The following is a 12,049-nucleotide window of genomic DNA, read 5'->3' as shown; positions in this document are numbered from 1 at the left end:
GGCACTAATACACGTGGAAGAATTTGCTTCAGTGGATTTAGGTGTTCCCACTGCCCTCAGCACCCACAATACAGCACCAGATGACTGACCTGCTTTTTTTATTTTTCGCTTTGTATTTTTCAAAGTGGCGCAAACAATCACATACAACAGAGAGGAGAGGGCTGTTTAAATCTGTTCTCTACCTGGGGAACAGAGATTTGAAGGCAGCTCTCCCACTTCCCAGGAAAGCCTAAGAGGTAGAGGGCTACTCTACAAACCTTTACCCTCCAGCGAACTGTCGCTGATGTCTGGAGATTGCTCAGGCGTCGCTGAGGGTATTGCCTGTGGACAGCTGGACCCCACCAGCAGGATTCAGAGCCCATGCTCATCCACTTGAACTTCCGCAAGTGGCGCTGACGCACTAGAAAGTTTGCCTTGACATCCATCTCCAGGAAGGAGCATCTTTTCCTCATACACAGGATAACGAGAGATGGAATCCTTCTTTCTTCATGTTTTTTAATATATACATAAAATATATATAAAGCATATAAGTATACTTTTCAGACTACAGCTATTTGGGGAATAACATTTCTTTTAAAAGAAATGTAATAAAAATCTCACTCAGATTGAATAGAGAGAGAATTAGAGGAAATAAATGTGAAATTTTACCTAAGTGGGAATTATAAATCCAAGTCCGGAAGAAAGGAGCATTCCCTCTGCACTATAAAATGGCATTGTCTTCCCTGTAGGCATTACCACAAGCAGAGAAGATTCACTGTACCAGAAATAGAGAGACAAAACCACCAACACATCTACCACTGTGTTTCTGGGATGGTAGAAAATTCATCCCTGATTTATGCAACCGAAATTCAGCTGAAAGCAAAGTGGAGTTGCCAGGTATTTGGACATGAGTCTATTGGAGGGAGAGGGATGGCTGTGTTGCCCCAGAGAGTTGTTAGGAGCAGGATGCTGGAAATTCAGTGAAAACAGGATTTACCTACACAGCTGCCATTAATTTAAGTCAATTCCCTAATTGCCTGACACCCTCCACCTGTAGTTTTAAGTGCTGATGTGTTCCTCCTCCCTGACTTCACCCAGAGGCACAATTTTCTGCCACAATGAAACCAAGAAGCTGTCACAGAGACTAAGATTTTGTCAGGAATTGCTGACAGTTCCTAACATAAAACCCCATTAAATCCCCCTGCTAATTACTTTATCACCACAACGTCTAAGAGCAGCTCAAATTTTAAACAGTTGGGTATCTAAAAAAACAAGGAGCAAAATAAGTTGTACATCTGGTTTTAGTGTTATACGCCAGTAAAGTTAAAGCTTCAATATTGTCTGGAGGTACCTTTAATAACGAACAGAAATCTTTCCTCCTTTAAGTCCTACAGAAAACACATTAAACACTGAAATGTAAATCAACAAACTTTTAATTTCTAGCTCCAAAGCCCTGTCCAGCCTGAGTGTCAAATATAAGACTTACCTTACCTCACCTAGAGCAGTACATAACAGCAGCTGCTTTATTAGATGGGTTCTCTCAGCTTTCTCCCCAGTTAATGCTTTGCAAATCTCTTATTTCTATCCCAACTGAAATTTTTTTAAGAAACATGTTTGTATATGTGTGTGTATATGTATGTGTGTGTGTGTGTCTCCCTCTCTCTCTCTCGGGAGAGAACACACATGTATCTTATGTCAAATAAAGTGAGAAATTTTTTGCAGGAATAAAAAAACCAGTCCTCATTCCTCCTCCCAAATGTAGAAATTTGAAAATCCTATGCTCAGAAAAATAAACTGAACAGCTAAACCTCTGTGCAACAGAACCTCCTGCAAAAGGTTTACGTGGCAGAGTATCACTGTTTCTCCCGTGACGCTCTCTACACAGGTTAAGAAACATCAGCAAAGAATACTTCAGCTCTGTATTCACAGTTTTTTCGGTCAGCATTCAAATATTCTCAGAACAGTCATCTTTTACCCCCAAATCAAGGAAAGCTGAGACTCTCTTTTTGCCCTTACCTATGCTTTTGTCTCGTACAAACTGTCTTCTCAAAAGATATCCACATTCTAGCCAAAAATTACAGTAGAATTACTAAAGCATGGAGAGTTACCGATTGCGGACGATTGGTATTTCAGGATTAGGTATTTCCTACTAAGTACCACTCCTTAGGGTGGTAGTACACCTTGTCCTGTGTTTGGCCAGCCAGTGGATTAGGGAGAAAATGTCTCCGGTAGATCACTGTACTCTTTAGAAAGTCAACGCATATGCTGCTTAAAAATTATTTACTGCGAAACACATGTGGCGATAGCTGCCTTGCAGAATAAGCAGGAAACATGTATGGGTTCAGACATAAAGTCCATTACCCTTTCTAACAAACGAATGAAGAAAACTACTTTTTACTCGCCCGTCTCACAGAAGCAGTAAACAGTCTTTAGAAAAGTCATTAAGCGGAAGCATAGAGGACGGGGAACGTTGAGCAACCGCGTTAGGTTATTTACCTGTTTCGGTGTCTCCTTGGGGTGCACGACAATAACAGCAGTCCATGAAGATAATATAGTTGAACACATTGAAGAACAGACCTGCAATCCCGACAACAAGGACGAGCAGTGCTTTCTCAGTCTTCTGAGGATTGAAAAACCTCTTGATTGCCTCAACGAAGATGCTAAACATCAGAGCGGTGGCAAAAACGGAGTTGCCAAAAGCTCCCAGCACATCTGCCCGGCTGAAGCCGAAAGTGTTAGCTTTGTGCCATCTGATGCGACTGAACCTAACACCGAACAAACCGATGATCATGGAGATTATGTGAGAGAAAACAGCAAAGGCATCTGAAGCTAAGGAAAGAGAATTGCCAATGTAGGCTACTGAGATCTCAACAGCAAAAAGCACAAGGCTCACCATGCACATGAGGATGAGCCTGCTGCTCCTGCCCGAGTAGCGACCCATTTCTCTCGCTCTCTTTCCCTTACTCTGAGGTTCTTCAAGACAGAGCTGTGCAAGGAGCAACTTGCTGCCTTGATTCTGCCCTTCCCCTGTCAGTGCTGCTCACATGCAGGAGCCACTTTTATAGGAAGCAGTAAAACAATAAATCAGTTTAAAGGGCAGCTTAGCAAGGTTCATCATGTGAAGGGCAGCCTGAAGGCTCCCGTCCTGTAAGGGTTCCACCCTCAGGAGGTTTTTGTTTTTTTACGAAAACAAAAATAAACCAAAGGAGGCTACCGGGAGCACCAGAACTTGCTACTCTACCCAACAGCACTCTCCTAAAAAACTGAGTAAGGCCCAGAGAGGGGAGCGTAAGAAGGTGGCTCAGAATTTTAAGCAGTTGGAGAAGGCATTTCTTTTGCATTAAACTTTCCTCCAGTGTCTGTTTCAGCCATTTCTGTTGCCAGTAACTTTAGTAGTGGGAAAACTACACTCCTGTGGAAGAAGGCGTTTAAAATCCGTGTTGGGTTGACAGTATTTTTTAAGAACATGGTAAATGTGAACTGCCTGCAAGGGTAGTTGAACACGTTGTCCATAGAGCAAGTTTCAAAGGCAACTGAAGTGATCTTCCATTTTAGCAACATAGAGTTCTAAACTGCTTGTTCTTTTGGCAAGTTTTAACGTTGCCCATGGAAATGGTGCAAGGTTGGAGGCCATTTGCTAAATATGCAGCCAGTAGACATGGAAGCTGAGCCCTAACAATAAACCCAAAGTGCATTCTTTATTTGCCATTCAGAAAACACTGCCTATCTCAAAATCCCAAAGTAATCCTCATAAGCTTGCAAGGAAGAGTCAGATTTGGGGAAAGCACAATCAGAAAAGGGGGAAATAAGAGTTGCAGAAGTCCTAGCTTGTACTTGGTGCCATTTCTGGAACAGAGTAAGAACCTGAAGCATTAACCTTTTTTTGGTCACTCATTGTAGTATCTGTTGAGCTCTTGAGTGTACGCATAGTTTCTGCACACTCACAAGCCCCGGTGAAGGAAATCTAGCTCCTAACAGCACACTAGGCAATATGGATGATAAGACCAGGTGCCTTCCTTGATAAGTTTATGATCCAGTTTTTGCTTAAAATGCCCATCTGTGTACATATATACACACAGTTAGTTACAAGATAAAATGGAAGGAAATTACATGCAGTACAGCCGTAGAGAGATAAGATAATAATACTGATAACCTGAGCTGACCAGCTGTCCCTGCTGGCCTTAGACATCCCAATGTGAATTAATTTTAGGTTAAAAACTCAAACACACACCCGCAATTTTCATTTAGGTTTTTTTGCTTACAGGGTTTCAACAGCCAAAATATTTATGTTTAAAGTCCAGTTTGTTAGGAGCCTTGCCTGCCAACAGATAAAATTTTTAACATTTGGTCATTTGTCTACCTACACACTGCAGCTGCAACTCTTGAGGGTTCCTCTCCCCGCCCCCATTCTAAGAACACCACTAACCCTGGTATGGTGAATCAGCAGAACTAATTACAACATTGAAACTGGTACTTGCTCTTCTTCCTCTTCATTATCTCCCACCCGTTACTACTTCTATTCCAGCTATTTCTATGGTGTTTTCTTCCTTCCTGTATTAATGTTCAACTACTTCATTATTTTATTATCTGAACTACAGAGCATGAAAAGTGAGAATTTTATTTCAAGAGTTATTGTCCTTTCAATGGGAACAGACCAAGGTCAAACTTCAGAGGTCTCAAAAATCCTGCCTTACATAAGGTTTTGATTACCAAAACAAGAGCTCCAGCTAAATGAAGTATTCACTTTGCAGCAGAGCTAAAATGCTCATGTGCTCTATTTTGCCACTAAGGAGCAGCACCATGTTCAGGCAGTTCCCCTGCATTCCACCTTACTATGCTATTTAACCCAAATTTATCAGTATACAACTATAAGAACTAAGGAACACCAAGAGATTTGCAGTTCTATTATAAACATAAAGCAGTATCATTTATTCAACTGTAGTGTATTATTCTGATTCATATACTTATTTTCTTCTAACAGACACAAACTACTAAGAGTCTGAAAGTCTTCATACCAGTATTTACAGATGTTTCTATAATGCTTTACAGATAGCTCAGATTGTGCTTCCAGTGAAAGGATACTCGACACGGATGTATCTCTCCCAGACAGCCGTTAGCCTCTCCTCTGTGGAAGATCATCACAGAGATTTGCAGGTGAGTCATCCGCATTCCATACACTTCAAGTCCTACTACAATCAGGAAGAACCATTCTGGGGAAAAGAATTTAAAAAACCCAAACAAAGAAAGAAAAAAGGACTGGGCTTCTGTGAAACCTCTGGCTTCAAACCAACCCATTTATAGGTTGAGAGTAACTAAGAACAGTGCTGTCAATATGTTTACTCATGAATTTGATCAAGTCAACTGGTTGAAGGTTGGCTGTTTGTTCAAACAGATAAGGTTGCAGCAGTGTTAGAGACTGCATTTAGTTTTGCCTTTTCTTTGTTCTGTGCTATTAACAGCTTCCACATCTCATTTTTAAAATACTGGTGTTGTAGAATGTTTTGATGTGAGCTGAAAGTGCTCATCTAGTCTAAATAATCTGTTTTGCCGTGTCAAAAAATCTTGGTGCTCTCCTGCCTCTTTACGCTTGAGGACATTAAAGCTGCTGGTTACTGCCTCTCCCCTTCCTCCAGCACAAGAGTGCTCCAGTAGGCAATACCTCTGAAGACCAGTCTTAGCTACCCATCATTTGAGGCCAGAAGAACATCACTCTGGCATCACTACTTACGCTCTTTCTCAAAGTGTAATTCCAGTCAGTGTTTGAGACAACATACCAGGATCAGAAGACCTTAGAGCCACTCTTCTGGTATGTCAACTGAAAACAAAAGGTGAATGCATGCACTGACATATCATTCCCCAGATCCTTTGCTCATTACTACCCCCTAGATTTTGTCTATATAGTGAGAAAATACCTAGACATATGAATGCAGGATAGATGATTTTAAGATGCAACTTTAGTGAACCCTTCAGGCATAATCATCATCCAAGGAATATTACAGAGACTTTGCAAGTGCTCAAACATTGTGAGCAAGCTGATCTGAAATATTTAATAATTTCTGTACTTTCCTCTGAAAACTGGGGTACTATCACAAGGTGCATGATCCTAAACTGGACAGGCCACAGGTTCAATTTAATATTCAAAATTTTGACGAGGAAGGCTGACCACAGGAATCTGGGTCACACATGCTTCTGAAAAGCAGAGAAGTGTAAAGATCTGGGAATAGTACTGTAAGTCTCCTGTATGCCTAAGACTTTTGTTGCAGGAAGGGTTTGGGGAGTATCTAGTGGTCCAACTTTTAAACTGACAAGTTTTGACTCAACTCTTTTCAGGGAAAGGGGTTTACATAGACAGCCTTCAAACATACAGGAGAAAAAAGTAACAGATTAAGCATGTGCCATCCAAAAGTTATTTTGTGCCAGGACTATCTCATATTATAAGTCAATCCTATGCTCAGAGTGGAAGTAATTTTTATTTTTTTTTTAATAATTTTATAACTCTGCAACATCCAGCCTTCTCTGCTAAAGCAACACATAGTAAATGCATGAAAAGCAAAAAGGTTTCATGGAACATATAGGTATAACCAGAGCCTAAAATCTTTAGCACTGAAAATACCTCTCTTCAGATTGGCTTTGCATTACTCATTGCAGTATCACTATGAGACAGCTATAAAATCCCAGTTTATAAGATAAGAGAAACAGGGCTTTGCAAAATAGCTGCAAGAAATGGCATTCACCTGCATCTGGCTAACAATGTGGCATTTAATCTAACATAGCCTTTCAAACTTGTTTTATAATGGGGTGATAATATTCCTTGAAAGACCTGGCTCCAGGGGGAATTTTCAAAAAGGGTAGCATTTACCATGCCTACAAGTTAGCAGCAAGTCTGCAATGAAAATTGAAAAATTTGATGGCAAAATTAAAAGCAGATGTTTTAGCTATGAAGTTTATGTTGGCACACTAAACTGTACTACAGAGCGTTTATGACATTCTCTCCAACCTTTCAGGCATTTTCTCAGTGTACTAGAAAATAGTATGCACCAAACTAGAAAAAGAGACACAAGCAAAGAATACCTATCCTCACCACTGAGCAACACAAAAAACAACCAAAGCGTATTACAGCTCACAATACATGTTTATTATTAGAGATGTTTACAGAAAAGTCTGTGAATTACCACTAGCCTAAGACTGACAATTGGGGGGGGGGGTTATAGTGTATGGCTTCATTTTTTGAATCATTTAAAAAGTCGCAAAACTGATTAAGTTTGGGGGCTATTTCAGTCTTCTTAAAAAAAGTTCAATTCACAGATAAAGGAGAAGGTGCTTTCACTAGTAATTTAGTAACTACGACCGAATAGGGTGTAAAACTTGGCAGGGTTTTTGCCACAGACACATCTTGCCCCACGCTGTAGTTCACAGAGAGGCTGAAAAGGTATGCAGAGGCTTTTTGCTCCCATGGAAGGGGCGCCAGGCTCAAGATCTTGATCCCTGAAATAAAAACATATTCATAAATACATACATTTATTTAAAAATAAAGGTGCAATAAAGTGTATTATAAATAAAATCTCAAAAAGCACATGAATTAGTCTGAAAGTTTCAGAACTAAGGGAGTAAATATATTGAATTATGCAGGACAGCAAGAGTAAAGGGTGAGGATTGTACATCAGTGTTATACCCATAGGCATCTTTAGTTCCTGTTGTATATTAAAAACATTTTGATTTTGATCTTGGTAGATACCTTCCAGTTTAGTTATATTTTACCTGGCAGTGGTCTTCTTGATCCAATCCTCGCACTCAATTTCTCCACAAAAAGGGATTTGTACAATCTGTGGGGGCAGGGGTAAAGGGAGGGAAAAAAATAAACAGTTATACATTTAAAACAAACAAAAAAAAATCATCCTTGTCTCTGGAAGATTCCTAAACCTTCAGATCTCACATACACTCAAAGTGGGAAAAGTTCCAATTGCTACAATTAAATTTTAATAGCTCTTTCTCATCAGAGAAATAGATAAGCACAGTCATCCCACCATAGTGCAGCATGGAAAAACTTACACAAACCCAAAGCAGCATTTAAATCAAGTCAGGGTGCTGATTTTTTTTTTTTTTTAACCCAATATATCTTCCTTCTGTAGAACGTATAAATACTGTTTTCTCCTGAAATACTCTTTTTCAGGAAAAGCTTAAATCTTTCAAACTGCAGAACAAATGCTTGCTCACATACTGCAAAACAGTGCTTTCCTAATGAGGTTTCCATTTTAATTCCAGTACTATGAATTTTCGCATTTTCTGAACAAGACAAAGACATACATATTTTAAGAAAATAGAACTGCCAATAGCACATTTTTCTTGGGGGTGGGGGGGAAGTAGTGCTTATTTTCCTGCTGTTCCCTTCAGTTAGCTTAACTGAAGGAAACTGAGAAAGTAAAGTTGAAATTATAATCTCATACACTGTACTCAGTACTAGTCTTCACTATTGTAGCAAATCTCTTTTCCCAAGTTTTATACTCCATTTTACTGACTTTTTTCATTTTTAGTGGACTTGGAATGGAATTTCGGTGTACTACCAAAAAGTAGGATTATTTTAAAAAGACCCCCCCCCCCCAATTTGAACCCTCATGTAATTCTAATAGCTGAGGGCAATAACAGCTACTAAATTCAGCATTTCACAGTCAATTTAATTCTATCCAAGCTGTGAATTAGGTTTCTGATCTGTGGCTTTCTTTCACCAAATTTACATTGTTAGTGCAAAATTCCCAATTTGCCTTTATTAGACTTCACTTTATACAATCACTTTCTTGCAACTGAAAAAAGGAACCATTACCACTCTACTATACTGTTCATTACTCTTTTATTAGTTAAATAACACTTTGTTTAAATACCTGTGCATTTATTCCCAGAGTTTCAACTAAACTTTGCGTGCAACTTGAACGAACACACAAGCAGTCTGTATTTTTAAAGAGCTAACAGTCTACACTGCAATTGTAAGGGGAAAACAGCAACAGGAATTAAGCAGTAGTTCAGCTTACAAATTTTCTTCTTAAACAGTAGTCAGTGCTAACACAGTGTAATTTCAATAAATTACAGAATACACACGTAATAAAATTTTGTCCATACAACATATACAGGTAGAGTGAAACAGTCATAAAGTGACTTATGTCATTTTTTTTCAATTCAGATACACCGACTACAATAAACTTACATAACCTCAGTACCAAAATGGTGCAAGTATCCAATTTGGAATGTGAAAATATTTGTTCACATTTCCAAGTTTAACTACATTATAAACTAGATTATGTTAGAGTTCTAAACATAACACAAATAGTTCAATTCTCTTGGCCCTCTCTAGAAGCTAGCTGTACACAACAGTGAGTGTTGGACATTGAAGAGCAGGCATTTTACCCTCTCCATAGGCAGAGGGTATCATTTGGAACCTCTGTGGTAGGAGAAGAAAGTGGGTTCTATAGTATTTCATCAAAATTAAAGAGTAATAATTTATATGCATGTACCAATACAGAATTAGCTTCACATTCCATTCCTGCTCTTTGAATGAACTTGACTCCCCATTTCAGTTTATTTTCACATACAAGTTTACTACATCTCTTAAGATTTTTTTAAGAGTTTATGTCTTCCTTGACTGTTTCTTTGTCTTGAAGACAGTCAAGCATAGTTTCAGAGTGCTCGTTTAATTCAGACATGAAAGATACATGATGGCACCTCTTGAAATCACAATACATGAGAGCAGTAGTACTAGTTGAACATCTATGCAGAGCACGATTATTTGTTAAGCAAAAACTAAAGATTTTTGGTTTTTTAAATCTACCACCAGAATCATGAGATGCTTTAGAGGCACTTGTACCAGGGAAATGATACTTTACAGTTAGATCCCAAAGCTGTTTGGAAACAGAGTACTTCACGCTTTTATTTAGTTTTGTAGAGTAAAATAAGGCAGTACTACCATTCTAGCACCTATGCACAGAATGTCTAAAAACTCTGTATCCTCAACTTCATAAGCACGCTAAATCAGTCCCTCCTCTGAAGTTCATAATTATTCCTTTAGATCTTGTTATAAATTGAATTTAAGTGCAATAGAAATGCAAGAAAAGAGCGTGATGGTAGGTCAAGCCTAACCAAGAATAACTTAAAAAGATTTCTGAAGTTAACAAAAGAACTATGAATTCTTGGCACTTGTGCATTTTCCATCAGAAATTTTTAAAATTTCAGAGTAGATCTAATTGGTACAGAAAAAAACCCCAATCTTAGCCTTAATGATTAATGCTGGAGATCCTACTACTTGAACACATTGATCTAAATATATAGACAACTTCACAAGCTGGGGTTTGTGACAGAATTTGAGCATTAAGAACTTCTGTCAGTGGATCTCTGAAAAAGAAGCAGGAGCTCAATTCTCTACTGAAAACTTCATCTTTCATATAAACTCCAAATACTTTGCCAGAACTTTAGATTTGTTACAGATCTCTAAATCAGTAGAGCTCAGCCATCCACATTATGGGTTACTCTAACTATCAACTCAAGGAGCTTTCTGACTTGCAGTAATTCTCAATGAACCCAATGGCTTCTACTGAGGTCATGAAGGCAAAACTTCTTTGACGTAAATAGCATGTACTTTAAACTCTTACTTGGACCCTATTACAAGATTTGACAAGTGTTTTTTACTGTTTGCATTAGAATAATGACAGTAAGTTTATCTTAATCTGAATAAAATATTTACATTAATCTCTCTGAAAAGTGCTTTCTGATAAAAATGTAACACTTTAAATGCAAATTACTAGACTGCAGCATTATAAGTCACTTCAAGACACCCTGTCACCTCTGGCACAGGACTAAATTTTGAATGGTTGTAGCCTGAAACACCATATTTAGTAAATACAGTATTTTAGCAAAAGAAGAAAGCCTCATGTATCACAAATTTTGGGAAAGCTAATTTATTTTTGTGCAGATCTACAGGAGAGGCTTCATCTGCTTGTGAGGGAACAGTTTCACAAAAACCACAACATTGTTCATATGTAAGATTTGAAATTTCTAGCCCCTGAGTATTTGTAAGGGACGGAAAATGTGTGAAGGCACTTACTGGGACAGAATGAAGTAAATTTCCTTACCTTTCCTGAATCAAGCTCTTTTTGAAAGTCCTCCATAGTATTTGCCACCACCATATGACTTTTTAGGTCCTCAGAAGCTCTAAGACAAGGAAAAGAAAACTTCAGCCAGGGCAGATTTATACACATAACCTCACTGGCCAAATGAACTACGTTTTCAGAGTCAGTCAAAACAAAAAGTTACAAGAAGAGAAGCCATATATTCATTCAAATCTTCCTAGTCAAGGTTATGTCTTTCTATCACTTCTGCCCGCAAAGGGATAAAATTTTTATTAATTGCCAATGGGGTGGTCTCCAGGTTGCTATACATTTCACCATGTTAATTCATACTGTTGTGCATATCAGTTCAACACTGACCAGCTGTAGATAGAAACAGATAAGTACTATGGATGTCGATTTTTCTGTTTAATTATGTTCTGAATCTAAATGTTTTTTAACTAGGTAAAAATATTCTGCTTGTAAGCAACTTTGATCACCACAGAAGAAAGCAGGAAAACTCGTCTTCCTCATTGTCCTTACAAACAACAATTTGCAATGACAGACATGCAAGGGATTTGGCATATGCAGTAAGTGCAAATAACAGTTCCAAAAGCATTTGATTGCTTGTAAGTAAACAATACTATGAAAGTCAATAGGACATAGGGTCTTAAAATACACTTCTGAACACAGAACTTCAACTACTGAAGTTTCTTGGACAACTTTATATTCCGTACCAAAAGCATCTTTCAGGAATGAATCCTGTGCATTATTATCCCATGAAGCATTTATGGTGTATTTGTTTATTAATACTTTACATGAACTCGCATAAGTATTTTTAAAAGTAAGTTCACAACCTTTAATCTTCTGTTTCATGAGCACAATAGAAAACTTTTATCACAGTATGTGAACAAGTTTCAGAGGCAGAAAAATGAAATGCCACAAACAGAAAGATGGGCCTAACCTGTCTTTCTGCACAGATG

The 12,049-nt window shown here is 38.3% G+C and overlaps 1 protein-coding gene across 1 annotated transcript in view; it reads right to left on the bottom strand.

Moving 5' to 3' along the window:
* Window positions 1-7,092: 7,092 nt before the first annotated feature.
* The window catches only part of EPRS (glutamyl-prolyl-tRNA synthetase), a 38,382-nt gene continuing 33,425 nt past the window's right edge, over window positions 7,093-12,049 (bottom strand). The window contains exons 31-33 of the mRNA XM_010288270.1: window positions 11,094-11,172; window positions 7,738-7,802; window positions 7,093-7,464 (exon numbers count right to left, since the gene is read on the bottom strand). Coding sequence (XP_010286572.1) covers window positions 7,314-7,464; window positions 7,738-7,802; window positions 11,094-11,172 — 295 coding nt within the window. The 3' untranslated portion in view covers window positions 7,093-7,313. The remainder of the gene's footprint in view (window positions 7,465-7,737; window positions 7,803-11,093; window positions 11,173-12,049) is intronic.

Source organism: Phaethon lepturus, unplaced genomic scaffold (genome assembly GCF_000687285.1).
Source record: "Phaethon lepturus isolate BGI_N335 unplaced genomic scaffold, ASM68728v1 scaffold31935, whole genome shotgun sequence".
Lineage (NCBI taxonomy): Eukaryota > Metazoa > Chordata > Aves > Phaethontiformes > Phaethontidae > Phaethon > Phaethon lepturus.
This window is presented reverse-complemented; position numbering and strand designations above follow the sequence as displayed.